We start from the raw sequence: 22,739 nt of genomic DNA on the forward strand, positions 1-22,739 counted from the left end.
GTTAAATGTGAATGAGACTCACCCTTACTGTTGTTATTTTTCAGATTAAGGAGTAGCTCTCGTACTTGGTGAGGATTAGCTCGTCAAGTAGTTCGTTAGAGTCAGTTGGGTCCGTGTCATGCTCTGGTCGTGTAACACTGGGGGCGTCGTTTAGAGTTACTTGTTAAACTTTTGTTTTGGATGGATTTTATGTTAACGCCTTAAGTCTGTGACTTGGCTGTTTGTTATTCAGATGTTAAAGATAATTCCGCTGTGTTAAACATGATGATCTGAATAAATTTGATTGACGTTCTCTTTTATGGCATGACATGAGTATTATTGTTTAATTATTTGGAAGTTGTAATGCCCTTTTTCATGTTTACTCTGATTATTATTTATTATTTATGCGGGGTATTAGAAGGGTGTTACATATAGCGGAAACATAAACATATGAATGATAAAATAAAGCATAAAGCAAGAAATATAAAGAACAATATAATAAAATTAGGAAATTAAAGTTAATTGTTAAATGTTAGCAAGATGGCCATCTTGAAACTTGTCAAGTATATCATCGAATTGTTAGTAATGAAGATCGATGGTGAGTGAAGGATGATCTCGGATTTAAATTTAACGGAAGTTTATTAGAAGCTTGACAAAATCATAGCTACTACACCACAAACTTCCATAAGTCTTAAATCAACCTCATGTAATTCTCTGCCATATTGGATCTTTTTATTCGGGACACGAAATGTTGCGCTATGTTAAGCTGATCGCCAAGTGACTTATGTAGAAGTCACCCTGCAACGAGGCCGGTCAATAATTTTTTGTGCTAATTGTCATACCCCAAAATTTGACCATCATATTTCAAGATATTTTGACTCATATGACTTTCAACTGCTCAAGACTATGCAAGAATTGGGCACACTTACCTGTCTCTTAAGAACAAGCCTACACTAGGGTTTTGCTTCTCTCAAGGTAAAATCAAGTTCTAAGGCCCCAAGTGGACTTCATGGCTTCTCATATGCCTCAAAGAACCCTCACACTAAATTTTAAGATATGATTCACAAGATTGCCCAGTCAAAAGCTCAAATGATCAACAGCCAACTAGTTTGACCTAAAAGTCAACTATGGTCAACTTACAGTCAAAACTCCTGATTTTTGGTCAACTTACAGTCAAAACTCCTGATTTTTGGTCAACATCAAAATTTTGAGGTTATGTTCATAATTTGATCAAGGGTTGATCATGATTCATCAAGAAAAGCTCCAAAGTCATCAAAACTCATAGTTTCTAAATTAGGGTTTTTAAGGAGAAAGTCAACTGAACTTTGACTGGTTATAACTCTCACATGGTTTATCATAAATTGTCCAACCAAAGCTCTTTCTCAAGGAAATTCAATTCTCTACAATTTTAATGTTGGGTCCAAGACCAAGAAATGCACCATTTGAGATATAAGAGCCAAAAAATTACAGGTCCTTTTAGAAGTTAACAAAAAGTTGTTCTTTGCCAGGACCAATATCATCAAGATAAAATCTTCAAATGCATAAAAGGTTCCAATATAGCTAGCACATCTCTTGCAATGTTTTCTAGGATGGGATAGCGGCCAGAGTTTACTCTCCACCACTCTAGAACATTTATCTCCATGTTATGCTCTAACTTCTCTTCAAGATAGGTAATTAATTTATTATCTGCATTGTCACACCCTTCTGAAAGATAGAACTGATCAGCAGTTCCATAAGGATGACTAACACTACCAAAAACTTGCGGCTCATCTGAATTATCTTGAGGAGACATAAATCCAACACAATATTCCTCATAAATAGATTTCAAGCAAGACTCTAAGGTTCCTTTCAAGGCATCAGCATCAACCTTATTATAATATCGTCGTACCATCCAACCAACCAATATAACCTTGTGTCTAGGGTCGAAAATTAGAGCAATCAACAACAACATGTTAAGCTTATCATGAGATCCCCGATACTTATCATACTTCTTCATCTTCATAGAAAATTTCAGTTTGAGGGGAAGTAGAATATCTAGCAGATGTCTCATAAAATCACAACAACGTTGTTGAATATTGAGCATCATATTCATAGAAAATTTGTTCAAAATATTTTCCTAAACATAATTTGTTCAAAATAAACCTGAAAATTCAATTTCAAAAAGGCAATAAACAACACTAAAACACCAAATATATTAAATTTCAGTATTTCACAAATACTTTAACAACTTAGCTAACTTAGCATACTTTTCTGAACAGTTAAGAATGGCATAAACCAAGTATCCAACAACCATCATCACCAAGCATAAAAACAAAAACAACCATTAAGAATGTTACTTTCGAATAATCTTCAAAAGGGGTTTCAAATAATCTTCAAAAAGCAAACAGAGAAGTTACAGTTTTGCGTACCTTCAAGAAGTTTCCGACACGGCAGTTCAATCGTGAGGCTGAGATCGAGGATTAGATGGAATGAGAGAGAATCGGAAATGGAGAAGGTGGAGGAGAATTAAGCGGAGGGTGTTGTTGCCATTTTGAAAATTATGGTTTGTGAAAGTTAGCGAATGAGAAGAGAGAGTTGAGAGAGTTTCAAATTTGATACCCGATAAGCTGATCCAAATTGATTAATGATTTACGATTTTTTTTTTTGGTTTTGATGAATGAGCCTCTGGTTTTAATATTTTATTTTTGACTGGATTTTTAAATATGGTTTAATTTAGATATAGATTTGATTTATGGTTATGGATTGAAAATAATCATTTATTTGATTATCTAACATCTCTAAAATAATCATTTGATTAAAATGAAAAGGTGAACTATGCAATCCAAACAAGGAATAACATAAGAAAAGAGTATAAACAAAATTAGAAAGAATATAAAGTCCATAAAAAGTAGTGTGATTTTAAAATAAAAATCTAGAACTGCGAGCCGCCATTGCAAGCAGATCCAGCAAATATTTGTGGAGGAATAAAAGTGACGCTCTTCAATTCTAATGGACCCAAAAACACGGGCCATGCCTTCTACAAACAGAACTCAGCTTTGTCGTTGCTGTGCTGTTGTTGTCCCATAAGTCTATCTATGCAATATTCATCCATACTTGGCAGCTAGCGGTACAAACACGTTAATAGTATTAAAGGTAGCCAAATATCGTATCTGGAATCATAAAATCTGGAATCATAAAATATCAACGCGTATTCTAGCTGGCAACTCCCACATTATTTGACTTCAACTATACGCTCCACTCTACCTCTTGTTACTTTTATTTTCCACTTTCCTTTTCAATACACTCCCACTATTATATATACTTACAACTTCATCTCACTTTTCAATCATCTCACAACATTTCCCTTCTACTTCTTAATTACTTTCTTCTTTCTCTCATTACAATACCCAAATGGCATCTCTTAACATTACTATGATCTTCAATCTTTTTCTCACTATTTCACTCCTTCATTTGATCGCAGCAAGAAAACTTACTGAATCAGACCAACTACTTAAATTTCAATACCACAAAGGTCCTCTATTAACTGGCAAAATCTCCATAAACCTCATTTGGTATGGAAAGTTCAAACCATCCCAAAGAGCCATCATCACTGATTTCATTACCTCCCTCTCTTCTCCCAAACAAACAACCACATCACAACCCTCCGTAGCCACGTGGTGGAAATCAACAGAGAAATACTACCACCTCACCAACAACAAGAAATCAGCTAATCTTGCTCTCTCCCTTGGTTCCCAAATTCTCGACGAGAATTACTCATTAGGAAAATCTCTCACAACTAACCAAATCATTAAACTCGCATCCAAAGGACAACAATTAAACGCCATCAACATTGTTCTAACAGCTGCCGACGTGGCGGTTGACGGTTTTTGTTCAAGTAGGTGTGGAACACACGGTTCATCTTACGGTGCTCGCGTGAACGGTAAACAACACAAATTCGCGTACATTTGGGTTGGGAATTCAGAAACTCAATGTGCTGGTCAGTGTGCTTGGCCATTTCACCAACCAATATACGGTCCACAAAGTTCACCATTGGTTGCACCAAACAATGATGTTGGTCTCGATGGAATGATTATAAATGTGGCAAGTCTTTTAGCTGGAACCGTAACAAACCCTTTTGGAAATGGATATTATCAAGGACCAAAAGAAGCTCCATTGGAAGCATCTTCGGCATGTACTGGTGTTTATGCAAAAGGGGCATATCCTGGATATGCTGGAGATGTATTGGTGGACAAAACAAGTGGTGCCAGTTACAACGCAAATGGTGTTAATGGAAGAAAGTATTTGTTGCCTGCCATTGTTGACCCTAAAACCTCAGCTTGTTCTACGTTAGTGTAGTGAAATACTTGTTTTCTTAGTTGTTAGGCAATGAGAGATTCTTTTATTTGTTCATTCATTCAATTCATTTGTTATAACGTTAATAAAATTATAGAAATATAAATTTATTTTTCTTATAAGTTTCTCACTTAAGGACATTCGTTAGTGAAATTCCTACCTTTTCCTATCATCAATTTATACCATATTCCTTTAGATATGTTATATATGTGATAAGGGGTGGCAATTAGTCAAAGGATTTATAACAGAGTAAAATATATATATATATATATATATATATATATATATATATATATATATATATATATATATATATATATATATATATATATATATATATATATATATATATATATATATATATATATATATATACTCTCTATTTCTCTTAATCTCACTCTCACTTATTATTAAAAAACAAAAAATAATAAAGAGAGAGAATAAAATTAAGAGAGAAATAGAGAGGATGGAGAAGGAAGGAGAGAAAAATGAAGGAGATGATCCATACTAAATTATCAATTGAAACATGGGGCGGAGGCCACACAAGCTAAGGGGTGGGCGCCCCATATGCCCAGGGTGGGTGCCCCAGGTTGTCCAACCAGAGATAAGGGACGGGCGCTTCTAAAGGGATGGGGAACCACTCAAATTTTTCCTTTTCTTAAATGTTCTTAGTCTGATGTAAATATAGGTAACAAAATAATTTATTGGGAATACCTTAACATGATTTGCAGAAATAGTATATTAGTAGCAGGAAATAAATTGAAACAGGCTTAACTAAAATATAGTAGAAGTATATATATAACTCAGCTGGTATTATAGTTTGGAATAGAATGACAGTAAATTGGTTAGTAGCAGAATTATTGTAACAGTAAGAATAATGGCAGAAATAGGACTTTGTAGCAGAAGCAGTCTTTAAGAACAGAGAACTAGTAGTAATAATAAGAATTGACGAAAATAGTACCGAATGGGAGTATTAGTAATTTTAAACAATAAATTAATTAACCGGTTTGGATCGAAAATTGTCCGAATAATTACGAAACGCTTGTAGGTTGTTTTGGTTGAATTATGGTGTTGAATATCTGTTGAAAACATGTGAAACTTGCAGGTGATTTGAAGTTGGTTGAGTTGCCTCTTTTTATAGGCACAAATGAAGTTATAGGCGTTATGGCCAATGTTGATAAGTTGTTGTGTTCGTTGTTGAATCATTATCGTTGTTGTTGTTAATAAGATCTGTTGATAATTGTTGTTAATCATTGTTATGTTGAAGTTGTTGGTAATTGTTGTTGTTGTTGTTGTTGTAACACCCCATAAAATTCTTTATTTAATTTAATTAATTTTTTTATTAAATATTAGAATTAAATGGAATTATTTGAGAATAGGGGTGAAATAAGGCTAATGGGCCAGTGTTGTAAGTAGCAGTTGGGGGGTGTATCAGTTGCAAAGCCCTTTTTCTAAAATAAAGTTATATTTTCATAAGAAATGGAAAAGAGGAGTATTTTGGTGAAAAAAAGAACCAAAAGGGAGAAGAGAAGATTGAACGTGAAATTGGGAGAAGAGCAAGTGCGAAGAGAAAGAGCATCCAAGAATTCGACATCGAGGTAAGGGGGGATTCTTCTCATTAACCTCTATTATGGGTTGTATGAATGATTCGATGGAATTTGTATGTTAGGATTTCGAATTGGATTATATGTCGGGTTTGGGGTTTTGGGGTTTATAGAACCTTGATTCAATTTAGGTTGTGAATGATGATTGGTGATGAATAATGATGTTAAACATGATTAGAAGTATGTGTAAACGTGCAATTTATGTCGTATGTGTGATTTATTTTTCTGAAATTCGTACTGGTATGATTGAGAGTATTTGGGAGGCATAGAATACTGTTTTCTGCAGGTTGGGGTTTCTGAAATCACCGGTTCGCGCCGCGTGCACAGGGTGGCGCCGCGAACAGGTGGGCAGAATGTCAGGATGTTTTGATACGCACAGGTCGCGCCGCGTACCTGTGTTGGCGCCGCGAAGGCGTAACTTTTTCCTCGCGTCGCGCCGCGTGTAGGTGTTGGCGCCGCGAAGGCGTAACTTTTTCCTCGTTTCGCGCCGCGTGTGGATGTTGGCGCCGCGTGCTGTGCTGTTTGGGATTTTTGTTAAAGTTTAACGATGTATAACTTTTTAACTGTTAGTCTGTTTGATGTTCCGTTTTGAACATAGTGAGACTAATTCAGTGAGATATGCAATAAAACAGTGTTTGAGTTGTGACTCGAATTTAATTTAAACACTTGATTTAATTGGTTGTGGTGGATTATATTGTTATTGCATTGGTTGATGATTATGACTGTTCAGTTGTTTGGTGTTGATGATTAGCATGCGGTATGTGATGCATGCATTTCATAATCATGTTGTGGGCTGTATCCCTTATGGTGGTGGGACAGCAGTAGCTAATTCCCATTGTGTGGAATTGGTGAGAGAAGTAGCCGAATCTTTATGGTGGTGGATCGGTGAGATGGGTTATCCCATGTTTGGTACCACATGCATTTAGTTGCATTGCATTAGGTTGTTGTGTATAATTGTAACATGAATGGAAGTTGTCCAATGTTATGATTTGTGTGTATTTTGGTATGAATGTTGCTATATTATCTGAATATAATTGATTTGGGTGAATAATGTATGGATGAAGTTGTATTGTTTATATACCTATAACATTTGTTAATGCGAATGAAACTCACCCTTACTGTTGTTATTTTTCAGATTGAGGAGTAGCTTGTGTACTTGGTGAGGATTAGCTCGTCAAGTAGTTCGTTAGAGTCAGTTGGGTCAGTGTCATGCTCTGGTCGTGTAACACCGGGAACGTTATTTTAGAATTGGCTGATAAACTTCTGTTTTGTTTATGGTTTATGGTTGAATTATGAGTCTTCGACTCCAGATGTTTGATTATTCAGTTGTTAAGAATATTCCGCTGTGTTAACATGCTACCTGAATAATTTTTGGTTTATCGTTCCTTTCTGGCATGACATGAATATTGTTATTTTGTTGGCGTTGTAATACTCTTCTTCATGTTTTACTCTGATTTTAATGTTAATTTCCGCGGGGTTTAGAAGGGTGTTACAATAGTGGTATCAGAGCATGGTTGGTCGTTTGAGTCAGAGTCTTAGTGTCGGTTAATCCTTCGTATACGATTAGTGTAAAGTTGACACTGTCGATACTTCTTGTTCTAATGAATATTGTCTGATATTTAGCAGAACAATGGCCGGAAGAGGGGGAAGAAATGACGACGCGATCGCTGAGGCTCTGGGCATGATTGCTGGTGTGTTGGGAGGGAATGCCAATGGAACTGGTATTGGTGCTGACAGGCAGCTGAATAGCTTTCAGAGGAACAATCCTCCTTTGTTCAAAGGCACGCACGATCCCGAAGGTGCTCAGAGGTGGCTGAAGGAAATCGAAAGGATCTTCAGGGTGATCGATTGTGCTGAAAATCTGAAGGTGAGGTATGGGACTCACATGCTGTCTGAAGAAGCTGATGATTGGTGGATGGCTAGTAGAGATGAACTTGAATCTGCAGGTGTAGCGATCACTTGGGCGGTATTCAGGCGAGAATTCCTGAGGAGGTACTTTCCTGAGGATATTCGGGGCAGGAAAGAAGTTGAGTTTTTGGAGCTGACACAAGGTAATATGACGGTACCGGAATATGCTTCAAAATTTGTTGAGCTGGCCAAATACTATGTTCACTATAACAATGATGAAGCGAGCGAATTTTCGAAGTGTGTTAAGTTCGAGAATGGTCTCCGTGATGAAATTAAGCAGGGAATCAGGTACCAAAGGATTCGTCGGTTTGCTGATTTGGTAGATTGTAGTAGAATCTACGAAGAGGACAACCTGAAGTTGAAGTCATCTCACTCCCGTGAGTTAGTTGACAAGAAAGGGAAGAAGCCTATGGACCGTGGTAAACCATATGGTAGAGGTAATTATAAAGCTGGAAGTTGGAAGAAGCCTAGTGGGGGAGACTCTAGTGCTCCTGTTAAGTGCTTTAAGTGTGGGGAGCCTGGACATCGTGTTCACGAGTGCAAAAGTGAAGAGAAGAAGTGCTACCGGTGTGGTAAAGCAGGCCACATTGCTGTTGACTGCAAGGGAAGGACTGTGACTTGTTATAACTGTGGTGAAGAGGGCCATATCAGTCCACAGTGCCCTAAGCCAAAGAAGAATCAAACTGGGGGTAAAGTTTTCGCTTTATCAGGTTCAGAGACTACTCCGGAAGATCGATTGATTAAAGGTACGTGTTTTATCCATGGCACTCCTTTAATTGCAATAATAGATACTGGAGCAACTCACTCGTTTATTTCATTGGATTGTGCTAAACGTCTGAACTTGGAAATATCTGATATTCATGGAAGTATGATCATTGACACTCCTGCGTCGGGTTCAGTGACTACTTCGTTTGCCTGTTTGAACTGTCCAATTGATATTTTTGGTAGAGAGTTCGGAATGGACTTAGTATGCCTTCCGTTGGAACAACTTGATGTCATCCTGGGTATGAATTGGTTGCAATTTAATCGGGTTCATATCAACTGTTTCACGAAGACAGTTATTTTTCCTGAAGATGTCAGTGTCGAGGATTTAGCAATGACTGCTAGACAAGTGGATGAAGCCATGAAGGACGGGGCCGCCGTGTTTATGTTGATTGCATCCATGGAAGTGAAGAAGAAAGCGGTGAGTAGTGATTTACCAGTAGTATGTGAATTTCCAGAAGTTTTTCCAGAAGATGTAAGAGAGTTACCGCCAGAGAGGGAGGTAGAATTTGCTATTGAGTTAGTCCCTGGGACTAGTCCTGTGTCGATGGCGCCGTATCGTATGTCGGCATCTGAATTAGCAGAATTGAAGAGTCAACTGGAAGAGTTACTGGAAAAAGAATTCATTCGTCCTAGTGTGTCGCCGTGGGGTGCGCCGGTGTTGTTGGTAAAGAAGAAAGAAGGCTCTATGAGACTGTGTGTGGATTATAGACAGCTGAATAAAGTTACTATCAAGAATCGGTATCCATTATCGAGGATTGATGATTTAATGGATCAACTGGTTGGTGCGAGTGTGTTTAGCAAAATTGACTTGAGGTCGGGATATCATCAGATTCGGGTAAAGACGGACGATATTCAGAAAACAGCATTTAGAACAAGGTATGGTCATTACGAGTATACAGTGATGCCATTTGGAGTAACTAATGCGCCGGGGGTTTTCATGGAATATATGAATAGGATCTTCCATCCTTATTTGGATCAGTTTGTGGTGGTATTTATCGATGACATTCTAATATATTCTAAGAGTGAAGAAGAACATGCAGAGCATCTGAGAGTGGTATTAGAACTACTGAAGGAAAAGAAACTTTATGCGACACTGTCAAAGTGTGAGTTCTGGCTAAGTGAAGTAAGCTTTCTTGGGCATGTAATTTCTAAAGATGGTATTGCCGTTGACCCAACGAAAGTAGAAGCAGTGTCTCAATGGGAAGCTCCGAAGTCAGTTTCCGAAATCCGTAGTTTCCTTGGTCTTGCGGGTTATTATAGAAAGTTCATTGAAGGTTTCTCGAAGTTAGCGTTACCGTTAACTAAGTTGACTAGGAAGGGTCAAGCATTCATCTGGGATTCGGAATGTGAAGAAGGATTTCAAGAATTGAAAAGGAGATTGACTAGTGCACCGATCTTGATTTTGCCGAATCCGGCGGAATCTTTTGTTGTATATTGCGATGCTTCATTGTTGGGATTAGGAGGTGTACTAATGCAGAATCAACAGGTAGTCGCGTATGCGTCGAGGCAACTCAAAGTACATGAGAGAAACTATCCGACTCATGACTTAGAGTTGGCAGCAGTGGTATTTGTGTTGAAATTTTGGAGACACTATCTGTATGGTTCGAGGTTTGAAGTGTTTAGTGACCACAAGAGCCTGAAGTATCTATTTGATCAAAAAGAGCTGAATATGAGGCAAAGGAGATGGTTAGAGTTCCTCAAGGATTATGATTTTGGGCTGAATTACCATCCGGGTAAAGCAAACGTGGTTGCCGATGCTTTGAGTAGGAAGTCCTTGCATATGTCTATGCTTATGGCGAGAGAATTGGATTTAATTGAACAATTCCGAGATTTGAGTTTAGTATGCGAAGACACTCCTGTCAGTGTTAAGTTGGGCATGCTGAAGTTGACTAGTGGCATTCTGGAAGAGATTCGAGAGGGTCAGAAAGTTGATGTAGAGTTAGTGGATAAATTGACTCTAATTAACCAAGGCAAGGGAGGTGAATTCAGAATCGACGAGAATGGTATTATAAGGTTTGGTAATCGTGTTTGTGTTCCTAATGTTTCTGAATTGAGGAAGAGTATTCTCGAAGAAGGACATCGTAGTGGATTGAGTATACATCCTGGTGCGACCAAGATGTATCATGATTTGAAGAAGCTGTTTTGGTGGCCTGGAATGAAGAAAGAAATAGCTGAATTCGTCTATGCTTGTTTAACTTGCCAGAAGTCGAAGGTTGAGCATCAGAAACCATATGGAGCTATGCAACCGTTATTTATTCCGGAATGGAATTGGGATAGTATATCTATGGATTTTGTTTCTGGATTGCCGAGAACGGTGAAGAACTATGAAGCCATTTGGGTCATAGTGGATAGGTTGACTAAGTCTGCTCACTTTATACCAATGAGAATGGATTACTCAATGGAGAAGCTGGCTCAATTGTACATTGAGAAGATAGTGAGTTTACATGGTATTCCTTCGAGTATCGTGTCAGATAGAGATCCAAGGTTTACATCCAAATTTTGGGAAGGGTTGCAGAAGGCTTTGGGTACTAAGCTGAGATTGAGTTCTGCTTATCATCCGCAGACGGACGGACAGACAGAAAGGACCATCCAATCGCTAGAGGATTTATTGCGTGCTTATGTGTTGGAAAGAGGTGGTACTTGGGATAGTTATCTACCCTTGATCGAATTTACCTACAATAATAGTTTTCACTCGAGCATTGGTATGGCTCCGTTTGAAGCTTTGTATGGTCGGAGATGTAGAACGCCTTTATGTTGGTATGAATCTGATGTAAATATAGGTAACAAAATAATTTATTGGGAATACCTTAACATGATTTGCAGAAATAGTATATTAGTAGCAGGAAATAAATTGAAACAGGCTTAACTAAAATATAGTAGAAGTATATATATAACTCAGCTGGTATTATAGTTTGGAATAGAATGACAGTAAATTGGTTAGTAGCAGAATTATTGTAACAGTAAGAATAATGGCAGAAATAGGACTTTGTAGCAGAAGCAGTCTTTAAGAACAGAGAACTAGTAGTAATAATAAGAATTGACGAAAATAGTACCGAATGGGAGTATTAGTAATTTTAAACAATAAATTAATTAACCGGTTTGGATCGAAAATTGTCCGAATAATTACGAAACGCTTGTAGGTTGTTTTGGTTGAATTATGGTGTTGAATATCTGTTGAAAACATGTGAAACTTGCAGGTGATTTGAAGTTGGTTGAGTTGCCTCTTTTTATAGGCACAAATGAAGTTATAGGCGTTATGGCCAATGTTGATAAGTTGTTGTGTTCGTTGTTGAATCATTATCGTTGTTGTTGTTAATAAGATCTGTTGATAATTGTTGTTAATCATTGTTATGTTGAAGTTGTTGGTAATTGTTGTTGTTGTTGTTGTTGTTGTAACACCCCATAAAATTCTTTATTTAATTTAATTAATTTTTTTATTAAATATTAGAATTAAATGGAATTATTTGAGAATAGGGGTGAAATAAGGCTAATGGGCCAGTGTTGTAAGTAGCAGTTGGGGGGTGTATCAGTTGCAAAGCCCTTTTTCTAAAATAAAGTTATATTTTCATAAGAAATGGAAAAGAGGAGTATTTTGGTGAAAAAAAGAACCAAAAGGGAGAAGAGAAGATTGAACGTGAAATTGGGAGAAGAGCAAGTGCGAAGAGAAAGAGCATCCAAGAATTCGACATCGAGGTAAGGGGGGATTCTTCTCATTAACCTCTATTATGGGTTGTATGAATGATTCGATGGAATTTGTATGTTAGGATTTCGAATTGGATTATATGTCGGGTTTGGGGTTTTGGGGTTTATAGAACCTTGATTCAATTTAGGTTGTGAATGATGATTGGTGATGAATAATGATGTTAAACATGATTAGAAGTATGTGTAAACGTGCAATTTATGTCGTATGTGTGATTTATTTTTCTGAAATTCGTACTGGTATGATTGAGAGTATTTGGGAGGCATAGAATACTGTTTTCTGCAGGTTGGGGTTTCTGAAATCACCGGTTCGCGCCGCGTGCACAGGGTGGCGCCGCGAACAGGTGGGCAGAATGTCAGGATGTTTTGATACGCACAGGTCGCGCCGCGTACCTGTGTTGGCGCCGCGAAGGCGTAACTTTTTCCTCGCGTCGCGCCGCGTGTAGGTGTTGGCGCCGCGAAGGCGTAACTTTTTCCTCGTTTCGCGCCGCGTGTGGATGTTGGCGCCGCGTGCTGTGCTGTTTGGGATTTTTGTTAAAGTTTAACGATGTATAACTTTTTAACTGTTAGTCTGTTTGATGTGCCGTTTTGAACATAGTGAGACTAATTCAGTGAGATATGCAATAAAACAGTGTTTGAGTTGTGACTCGAATTTAATTTAAACACTTGATTTAATTGGTTGTGGTGGATTATATTGTTATTGCATTGGTTGATGATTATGACTGTTCAGTTGTTTGGTGTTGATGATTAGCATGCGGTATGTGATGCATGCATTTCATAATCATGTTGTGGGCTGTATCCCTTATGGTGGTGGGACAGCGGTAGCTAATTCCCATTGTGTGGAATTGGTGAGAGAAGTAGCCGAATCTTTATGGTGGTGGATCGGTGAGATGGGTTATCCCATGTTTGGTACCACATGCATTTAGTTGCATTGCATTAGGTTGTTGTGTATAATTGTAACATGAATGGAAGTTGTCCAATGTTATGATTTGTGTGTATTTTGGTATGAATGTTGCTATATTATCTGAATATAATTGATTTGGGTGAATAATGTATGGATGAAGTTGTATTGTTTATATACCTATAACATTTGTTAATGCGAATGAAACTCACCCTTACTGTTGTTATTTTTCAGATTGAGGAGTAGCTTGTGTACTTGGTGAGGATTAGCTCGTCAAGTAGTTCGTTAGAGTCAGTTGGGTCAGTGTCATGCTCTGGTCGTGTAACACCGGGAACGTTATTTTAGAATTGGCTGATAAACTTCTGTTTTGTTTATGGTTTATGGTTGAATTATGAGTCTTCGACTCCAGATGTTTGATTATTCAGTTGTTAAGAATATTCCGCTGTGTTAACATGCTACCTGAATAATTTTTGGTTTATCGTTCCTTTCTGGCATGACATGAATATTGTTATTTTGTTGGCGTTGTAATACTCTTCTTCATGTTTTACTCTGATTTTAATGTTAATTTCCGCGGGGTTTAGAAGGGTGTTACAGTTGTTGTTTGCCTCTATTAATGGGACCGGAAATCAAGTTATAGGCTTATGCCAAAGTTGAAGCGTTGTTGTGTTGTTGTTGTTGTTGCATTCATACTGTTGTTTCATACATTACATATCAAGTTGGAGCTGATGCTTAGTAAGTTGGCCTGGATTGGCAAATATTAAGCTGAAGGCTTATGCCATGTTTTTAAGTTGAAGGCTTATGCCTTGTTGATGTCTCTATTAACTGACAGTTTTAAGTTGGGAGTTCTGCTCTAGTGGTGCCACATGCATGTGCATTGTATTGAGTCGCATTTTAAAGTCGCATATTTACGTTGTTGTGTTGATGAGTTGTGAAGATTGTAGTAATTATTCATATGAAGAGGTGATTGTATATACTCTAATACTAATATATTATTTATCGTACATTCGTTTATATAGTTCGATATCTCACCCCTTCTGTTTGAATGTTACCCCTATGTCGGTAATGTGCAGGTAATCAAGAAGAATAGATGTTACCTCATTAGTTCGAGTCGGTGTTGTCGCTCTGATACGTAGCACTCGGGGAGACGAGCACATGTTTTTCCTTATTGTTGATTTGTTTCCATTGTTGAATTTTTGAGTTGTTTTCCGTAAGACTTGTTATTTTTGAAGTTGTTTTATGCCGAAGTAAAATGCTATATTTATTTAATTTGAAGTTTAAAGTGTGAATCCGCTGCGTTGTTAATTAAAGTTGATTTATTTTAAAGAGACTAAACAGGTTGAATATGAGTTCATTCATTTAAAAGTGTTACATATATGTATTGAATGTGTGTATGTCGTTGTTATTAAGTTGCAAATGTGATATCCCATGTGTTGGTTGGTATTTTAATACTCTAATTTTTACTATAAATACTCGACCTAAAAAGCCTACCTTGTGAGAGTGTGTTTTGGCAAAATCCCTTTAGGCCAAAAAAGTGAGAAAAAAAAGTTCTTTTCAAATGTTACAATCCTCAACCAATTTAAAAGAAAAACAATGTTCACCACCTTATTTTAAGGATATAAGAGCACGTGAAAGCAAGGGTATTGAAAAATAAAAAGTTAGGGAGAAAAAGAAAAAATACATGTTTTGAAAAAGAAAAATCAAGTAGTATTTGTACATTAGACAACAATTAGACAATCATTCTCAATATTTTAGCTCTGAATGAAATAGGAGATGTTTTGTAAAAGAAAGATCAAGTAACACATGATTCATTTTCCATATGCCTTATTGACCAAAACTACATTAGACAGCCATTCTCTATATTTTAACTCAGAGATAAAGTTTGTTTGGACAAGCCTGTTGAAAGTGTTCTTGGTAGCCGCATCCTTCTTTGCTGGCTAATAATGTCTTCTTTGGGCGATATATTTGACAAATGGATTGATATTCAACTGAAAATATACAATGCTGAGGTTGATTCTCACCATATCCTTGGAAGAAACAACAAATATATATGCATTGGCTTTGAGGCATTTGACAAGTCCATCCTCCATATAACTTGATGATTAACTCCAACTTTTAATGAGTGTGTCGGTTTTCGTCAAACTATGTATGTCAAGGATGTAAGAGAAAAAAGTGATTTACAATGTGTAACAAGCCAAGTAGTCGTCGAGTATAAAACAAAAGACCCAAAATTAATGAAGTGTCTATAAAAATGTAATATCCTTATGATAAAGATTTTTTTATATTTTGAACTAACTTATGTCCCTAGAAACCAAATCTTTGGAGCATGACTCTTGTCCAAAATGGCCAACAGGAATAACCTGGAAAACATTCGAAGGATGATCAATGAAAAACTTATAACTCCTAGCATAGAAGCCAAGCTAGATAACTACATTGAAGTCGCCAAAGACTGGATTAATCCCCTCGTCTGATATCTTTAAGAAGATGTGTTAATGGAAATTCTCTGAGGAGGCAAAGAAAATGAAAAAAAATCATTATTACAACACATATTGGTTTCGGGCCAATTGTACGAATATCCACTCTCATGCTCAAGTGTTTGATTATGAAAGAGGTAATAGTCACAACATTATAGGTTCATGATGGAGTATAATACAACCACATTGATGAAAAATCCTTAGCCAACAGTATATTATGTGTGGGTTTCTACTAGCCCACTATAAATACGGATAATAGTGAGTTTGTTAAGAAGTGTGACAAATGTCATCGATACGCAAGCATCTACCATGCTCTTGCTGAGACGCTAGATTTTGTGGATTTTTATTTGCCCTTCTATATGTGCGAGGTTGACATTATGGGATTTTTCCTTTTAGCCCAAAGGCATTTAAATTTCTTGACAATGGGAGTGTATTAATTTACAAAGCGGATAGAAGGTAAAATTGTTTTCATTATTAAAAAAGAGTGGCTACATCAATATTAGTAGAAAATAATCACTTGCAGATTTACCTAACTAAGTGCATAGTATCTAAAAATGGAACTAGGACAACAAGATTATTTATGATATCATTTTGTATCAACTTGGATCAAGAACATATTCATCTCGGTGGAAAATTTTTAACCAAATTGACAAGCCATCTCACAAGAAATGTGATATTGAACGACATTAAAAATAATCTCGAAAAATCTAAAGCATAATGGGATAAATAATTGCACCAGGTTTATGATCATGCCACATGACTTCACATCAATTTGTATGTAAACATATTTTAAGTTAATTTATAGTCAGATGTAATAACTTCGGTAGAAAATGATATCCCCTATTAGCGCAAAGAACAAACAAAGGTAGAAGAGATGAATCTTACCTTAAGGGACTATTTGGTTTTGGGCGATAGAAGAACACGAGGGGATGAGAGAGGATATTTTTAATTAAATGTGTTTAATTCAATTTTTAAGAGGGCAAGAGAGGAGTGGGTGAGAGTAAAATTTCTCTTAAACCTACTTTTTGATTTCCCTCAAACTAGGGGGATTAGAGAAGGGATGGTAGGGAGGGGAGGGAATATGATATGTGTTATTATAATTGTAATTAAATTGACATAACTATCCTCATATTTATTTTAAAGTTCCAAAATCTTCTTTTTGAAAACTTAAGATTAGATCACAATAAACATGAAACCCTTTTCTAACCCCATAAGTTTTTAGTAAGGCAAACAATATTAGTGGTGTGTGCATTTGTTTTCTTATAATGGCAAGAGTTCTTAATAAGGGTTGTGTTTACTATGCATTGACTTGATATTTTGTATGCATTAATTAACATGAAGGGATCATAAACACTTCTGACTCTCTTGAAAAGAAGTTGATCCATGTAAAACTTTCCTAACAAGGGACTGATTATGGTGAAACTCTCCTTAAAAGTGACTGATTACTGATCATGTATACATTGGACTCTCCTTAAAATGAGTTTTCTAAGACAAGCTCACCCATCATAGGACTGAGTATCGTGAAATTCTCCCAAAAAAGGATTGAGAATTGATCGTCTACATGTTGAAATCTACTAAAAACCAGTTGTTCCACGTCAAATTTGTCCGATAAAGAAATTATGGTAAAACTACCTCCAAAAGGGATCAAATATTGATCGTCCATAAGTTAACTCTCCTAAAAAGGACTAGATTTGTGTCAAAGTCTTCCAACAATAGCCTGTGAACTCTTCATAAGAAAGTATTTTGGTTCTTGTAAATTGACGTATTTTTCATTTTCGTCTTGTATATTTTTTTATTTTAAAAATAATTCATGAATGCTAAAGTATTTTTGGTTTTAATCCCTAAGTTAAAATTCACAGAAAAATATGTAGAAAACCGATAAATTTTCTCTCTCATTTTAATTTTAAAGACTAAAACTAAATAAAATTCAACATTTAAGAACTTTATCCACACCAAAGAAATACAATAACAAAAAATAAAAAATATTCCAATTTATTATAACCAAATTAAAAGAGTACTTAAGTCTAAATATGAAGTTATTTTGAAAAAAAAAATTAAATAACAAGGTTTAAAAAAAATTAAAAAAAAAACAAGTTTTTCAAAAAATTTAGTAAAGTGTCTAGGTTTTGCCGGATCCCCTAGAGTATGCGCCAAATGAATTAGCGCATTGGTACAAAATTAGGTGTATGCGCCAGATGGTTTGGCGCCTATGTGGGGAATTTTTTTTTCTTTTCCTATTCCTATTACACTCATACGCCAAATGAATTGGCTAATTGAGTAACATAGTATACCAATGCGCCAAATGGTTTGACGCATACTCCAGGGGGTCCCGCAAAACCTAGACATTTTGGTAAATTTTTTGAAAAATTTATTTTTTTTGTAATTTTTTTTTAAACATTGTTATTTAAATTTTTGTTTCTTATTTTGATGGTTTAAGTGCATCAATATATATCACATCAATAGAAAGTATATGGTACTCTTAGGTGGGACCAATTCCTACTAAGCTTTTCACGAGAAAAGCTCTTCTTACCCTAAAGTTAGGCCATCAATGGTTAACAAGGATAGATAGACCGCAGGTGGAGTGAGCTTTGGATATGATACAAAATTGTTCATATGTGGGTCCCCAATTTAAGTCCATATAATTCTTTGGTTGAATGGTCAAGCTACAAATTATTAATGTTCATATGAGACATTAGATACTCTTTTTCCATCTTGTAGTCCCATCATCACCCTCTCCACTTCTTTCTCTCTTTGCATAAATCATGTTTTTGCAAATTTTCATTCTTTCTATTCTTGTACTTCTTCCCACCTCAAAACGGTCTAATTTTACTTTAGGGGTTCAATTTTGCAAACAAAGGTTAACTTTATTTGTTCAAACATTGCAAAATGAAGAAAAGAAAAAGGTAACAATTATATATTATATAATCTATTTTGAAAAGTTAAATTAAGAATAATTTGCATAAGAAGAGTTCTCAAAAAAAAGTTTGGATTGAATAATTTTAGGGCACGCCTAGTTTGGATTGGCTTGATAGAATCGAGTTTATTTATATCTTATGAAAAAACTAAAGAAAATAATTTACAAGTGTTAATGGATAAAATAAGTATCCGAACTCTAGAGAAAATAAGTTCATGTGTATTTAAGTTATTACTTAGCTTGGAGTATTCATTATTAATCATTTTGATAATCAAGAAGTTAAACACATGTGTAATTGATGAAGTTCACTTAATGCCAAAAAAAAAAAATTATATATATATATATATATATATATATATATATATATATATATATATATATATATATATATATATATATATATATATATATATATATATATATATATATATATATATATATATATATATATATATATATATCACTATGGATTCCATAGTGATATATATATATATATATATATATATATATATATATATATATATATATATATATATATATATATATATATATATATATATATATATATATATATATATATATGTGGTTATTTGATGAATATTTTAAATATCATTTAACTATGCATATGATTACTCTCTATTTATGTTATGTAGCTTTTATCCATTACATCCTTGTAAGTTAGTGTGTTTTTGAATTTAGTTCCTGCATCCTAAGAGCATTAAAGTCTTTCCACCAAACCACTTCTATTACTTGTAAGATATTTGCAATTCATTTGTATATATTGTATAATGAGTTATTTTTTTAAAATAGACTTTATTTTATTTTAAGTTTTGGTATTAATTTTTATTTTGTTTTAATAAATAATAGAATAACTGCAAATATTTTACTAAATATTTCATATTATTTCTACTATGTAATGTTTCAAATATTTAGTATTTACTAGTCTTCAATTTGAAAAAATTAATAAGTGAAATATTTAATAAATTAAAATAAATAATTAAAATATTTAATATTTTAGACATATTAAATATATACAAAATAGTATTTTAATAGTTGATAAATATCAACGACAAATAATTAATTTATTAAATATTTCAAATATTTATTAAATAGGTTAATAATTATTTTAACTTTTTATAAGATATTTTAACTATTTAATAGCTCAACTATTAAATATTTCAATAATTATATATTTAATACTTATTTCATAATATTTCAACTATTAAATTAGTATACTAAATATGAAATATTTAATATTTTAATTTGTAATAGTAAAATAATATAGTTAAATAATAATTAAAATGTTTTAAACTATTTAATATATATAAATCATGCATATTATCATTTATTTAGAACAGAATAAAAATTAATATCAGCGCTTATAAATAAATATATTGCTGCTTATAAGTAAAAGAATTTGCTGCTTACAAAAACAATAATTAGAACAAAATATAGAACAAATATATTGTTGCTTATAAACAAAATATAGAACAAATATATTGATGCTTATAAACAAAAATTAGAACAAAATATAGAACAAAAATTAATACTAATGCTTATAAATAAATATATTAATGCTTATAAAGAAAAAATTTAGATCAAAACAATAATTACTGTATATAAATAAATATTTGCTGCATATATGTACAAATGCATTGCATATATTAGAGAATAAATACAAGTGGCTTAGTGGATAGGCATGCAAGCTATAAGTAAGAGGGGCATGGTTCAAATCCTACCAACAAATGTTAGGGACCAAAGTGATGAATAAGAAATAGACATATGGGGACTTGGACAAAAAAAAATACAGGGACTAAATTCAAAAACACGCTAACTTATAGGAACGAAAATACTATTTAATAATTCCATTATGTTTTAAAATAATGATTTTGTATAGAAAATTAAAAGAATGTTTATCATTAATGTATTTTTAAATTTTTATAACATAAATGATGTTTCGTTATCCCGTTAAATCAGCTCAGTAGGTAGTTGTACATGGATATCAAGTGCAGGGGTGTGGGTTCAAACCCGCGACATCTCACTTTCGTTAAGGAAGCAAAATTGATCTGAGACTGGTGATTGTGAGATGCAACAATAGAGTTGAGCTTTTGATGCGGTGAGAGAGAAGTTGATCTGCAAGGTTAACACTCTTAGACAGAATGCATTACGGCTTTCTCTCGGTCGCGGATGCAAGATCTTATGGTTGGCCCAAAATAATTTCCCTCGATCCCTTGTCTCTACTTTGTAGTGCAAGGGCTTTTGTCGTATTCTCCTTTTTGTATAAGCTACATCCCGACTTTAATGAAAAGTCAAGATGTGACATTGATGTCCTTTTGAATTCACGACTTAAATGCGCTCCCATGTTACAAATGTCTTTTTGTAGGTTCTATCATAATGATCTTTTGAAACTAAATTACTTGATTATTTTCCTTAGACAATTAGAGACATTTATAGTGCTTATTACTTTTGGTAAGTCACCGCAGGATCTCTGAAGAGGTTGTTCTACAATTTCTTAAGATGTTACTTTTTCTTCTTTGTCATATGTATTTCCACAACATAGTATTTTCTGTAACTGAATGAAATTGTGCCTATCATAAGTCAAGAATCAAAATAAGTTTTTGCTTCTTGGGTTCAGGTTATTTCAAAAATTGCTTTTACCTTTGCTCGTGAAGGTAGTCTTGATACGACCTTTCTGAATTTGAGTCATTCTTTAGATTGGGGTGTACTGATCCCTGAGGAACACAAATGGATTTGGAGTGGGGACAACAGATGCACCATTCCTTTCTATCAGTACAACTTTTTGATCTTGGTATCCACTTGCCCTTCAACAACTTTGAGATAAAGGTTTTGAACCAGTTGTTGATTGCTCATTCATAATTGAACCTTATAAGTTTGGCATATATTAAAGTCTTCTAGTATTGGTGAAAATATTAGGGGGGTCCTTATTATCCATTTTCTTTCACCTTTTTAAAGTACAACGTGGTTCAGTAAACCAAACGCATGGTTAGGGCTTGATTACTTTGGTACATGTTACTTGTTGTTTCAGAGTGTTTTTGAAGAGCATGAAGCATTTTGAAAATTGATTCTTGTTGGTTTCTCCTTTTTGCAAAGCGGACCATATGACAAATGTACCATATGAATTGGGGCATGAAAAAGGAGTACCGACCTGTTTCATAAATACTAGGACAAATGACATTTTCTGATAGTGAATAGAATCTATATTTACAAGGAAAGTGAAATGTCTTAGGATGAGCTTTATTTGAAGAAACAACTGTTTATTTTCTATAAAGAGTTAAGTTACACGGGGGTGTCACTCCTCGAGAAGAAACCTCACAGAAATGTTTGAAGCAACTTTTTGAAACGCGTCTGCTAATAGGCCATCTGACCAAGGAGGATAGGAATTTCATTTTCTGCGAGCTCTTATTATTCTTGCTCTTGCCAAAAATTATGTTGTCTGGAATGGCTTTAACCTTTGGTAATTGTTAGTTGCATATTTGATGAAGAACGAGGAAATAATCTGCCAAATAAGAAAGGGAATCAGAATCGCCTCGACTGTTGCTAGTCCTTCAAATAATTTAATGCCACTCACTATTCCTCCTCCATCTAGGATCGCGAGGATTTTTCTGCGCCCCTCTCTGCCAGATTCTTGAGGGAGGGGCGCGTTAGAGCCTACTAGATATGTTGGTATCCTTGGCAATTCTCGATGCACATTGTGTATGTCACATCCTTCAGCTCCTGTCCTTTTGGCTAGTGTAGCGGGGAAAATATGAGATCGAAGCCATAGGATTGACTCGACTCGTTATTTCAGTGAAAGTCGTCACCGCACTTTATTGTTTCCAAAGGAAATGGGAAAAGGACAAAATAAAACCCAAAGTTTATTTTTAAAACAAAAAGAGATCTTAGGTACGGGTGTTGATTATACAAGGAGAAGGTTTTAAGCACCCGTCATATTTGTGGTACTCCACAGGAACCTTTTTGAAAATCTGTGTTAAAAAAAGATATTGTGTGCGAAAGAAACTGTTTGTTTGGTTTTTAAAATAAGCTCGACAAGACATTACATCTTGTGGCTACATACCTCCTCAGTGCAATGGAGAAGTCAGAGCTAATGTAGTTCCACTTAAAAGGGAAGATGTTTAAAAGGAATAAACACTTTATCATCGTCGGAG

General features: G+C 34.8%; 1 protein-coding gene across 1 annotated transcript; it reads left to right on the forward strand.

Annotated features, from left to right (window-relative positions):
* The first annotated feature begins 3,291 nt into the window (after positions 1-3,291).
* Positions 3,292-4,425, forward strand: LOC131617291 (protein PHOSPHATE-INDUCED 1-like). Its single transcript, XM_058888607.1, has one exon. The coding sequence runs from the start codon at positions 3,370-3,372 to the stop codon at positions 4,312-4,314; it is 945 nt and encodes a 314-aa protein (XP_058744590.1). The 5' UTR covers positions 3,292-3,369; the 3' UTR covers positions 4,315-4,425.
* Positions 4,426-22,739: the final 18,314 nt, after the last annotated feature.

This window comes from Vicia villosa, linkage group LG7 (assembly GCF_029867415.1).
Source record: "Vicia villosa cultivar HV-30 ecotype Madison, WI linkage group LG7, Vvil1.0, whole genome shotgun sequence".
Classification (NCBI taxonomy): domain Eukaryota; kingdom Viridiplantae; phylum Streptophyta; class Magnoliopsida; order Fabales; family Fabaceae; genus Vicia; species Vicia villosa.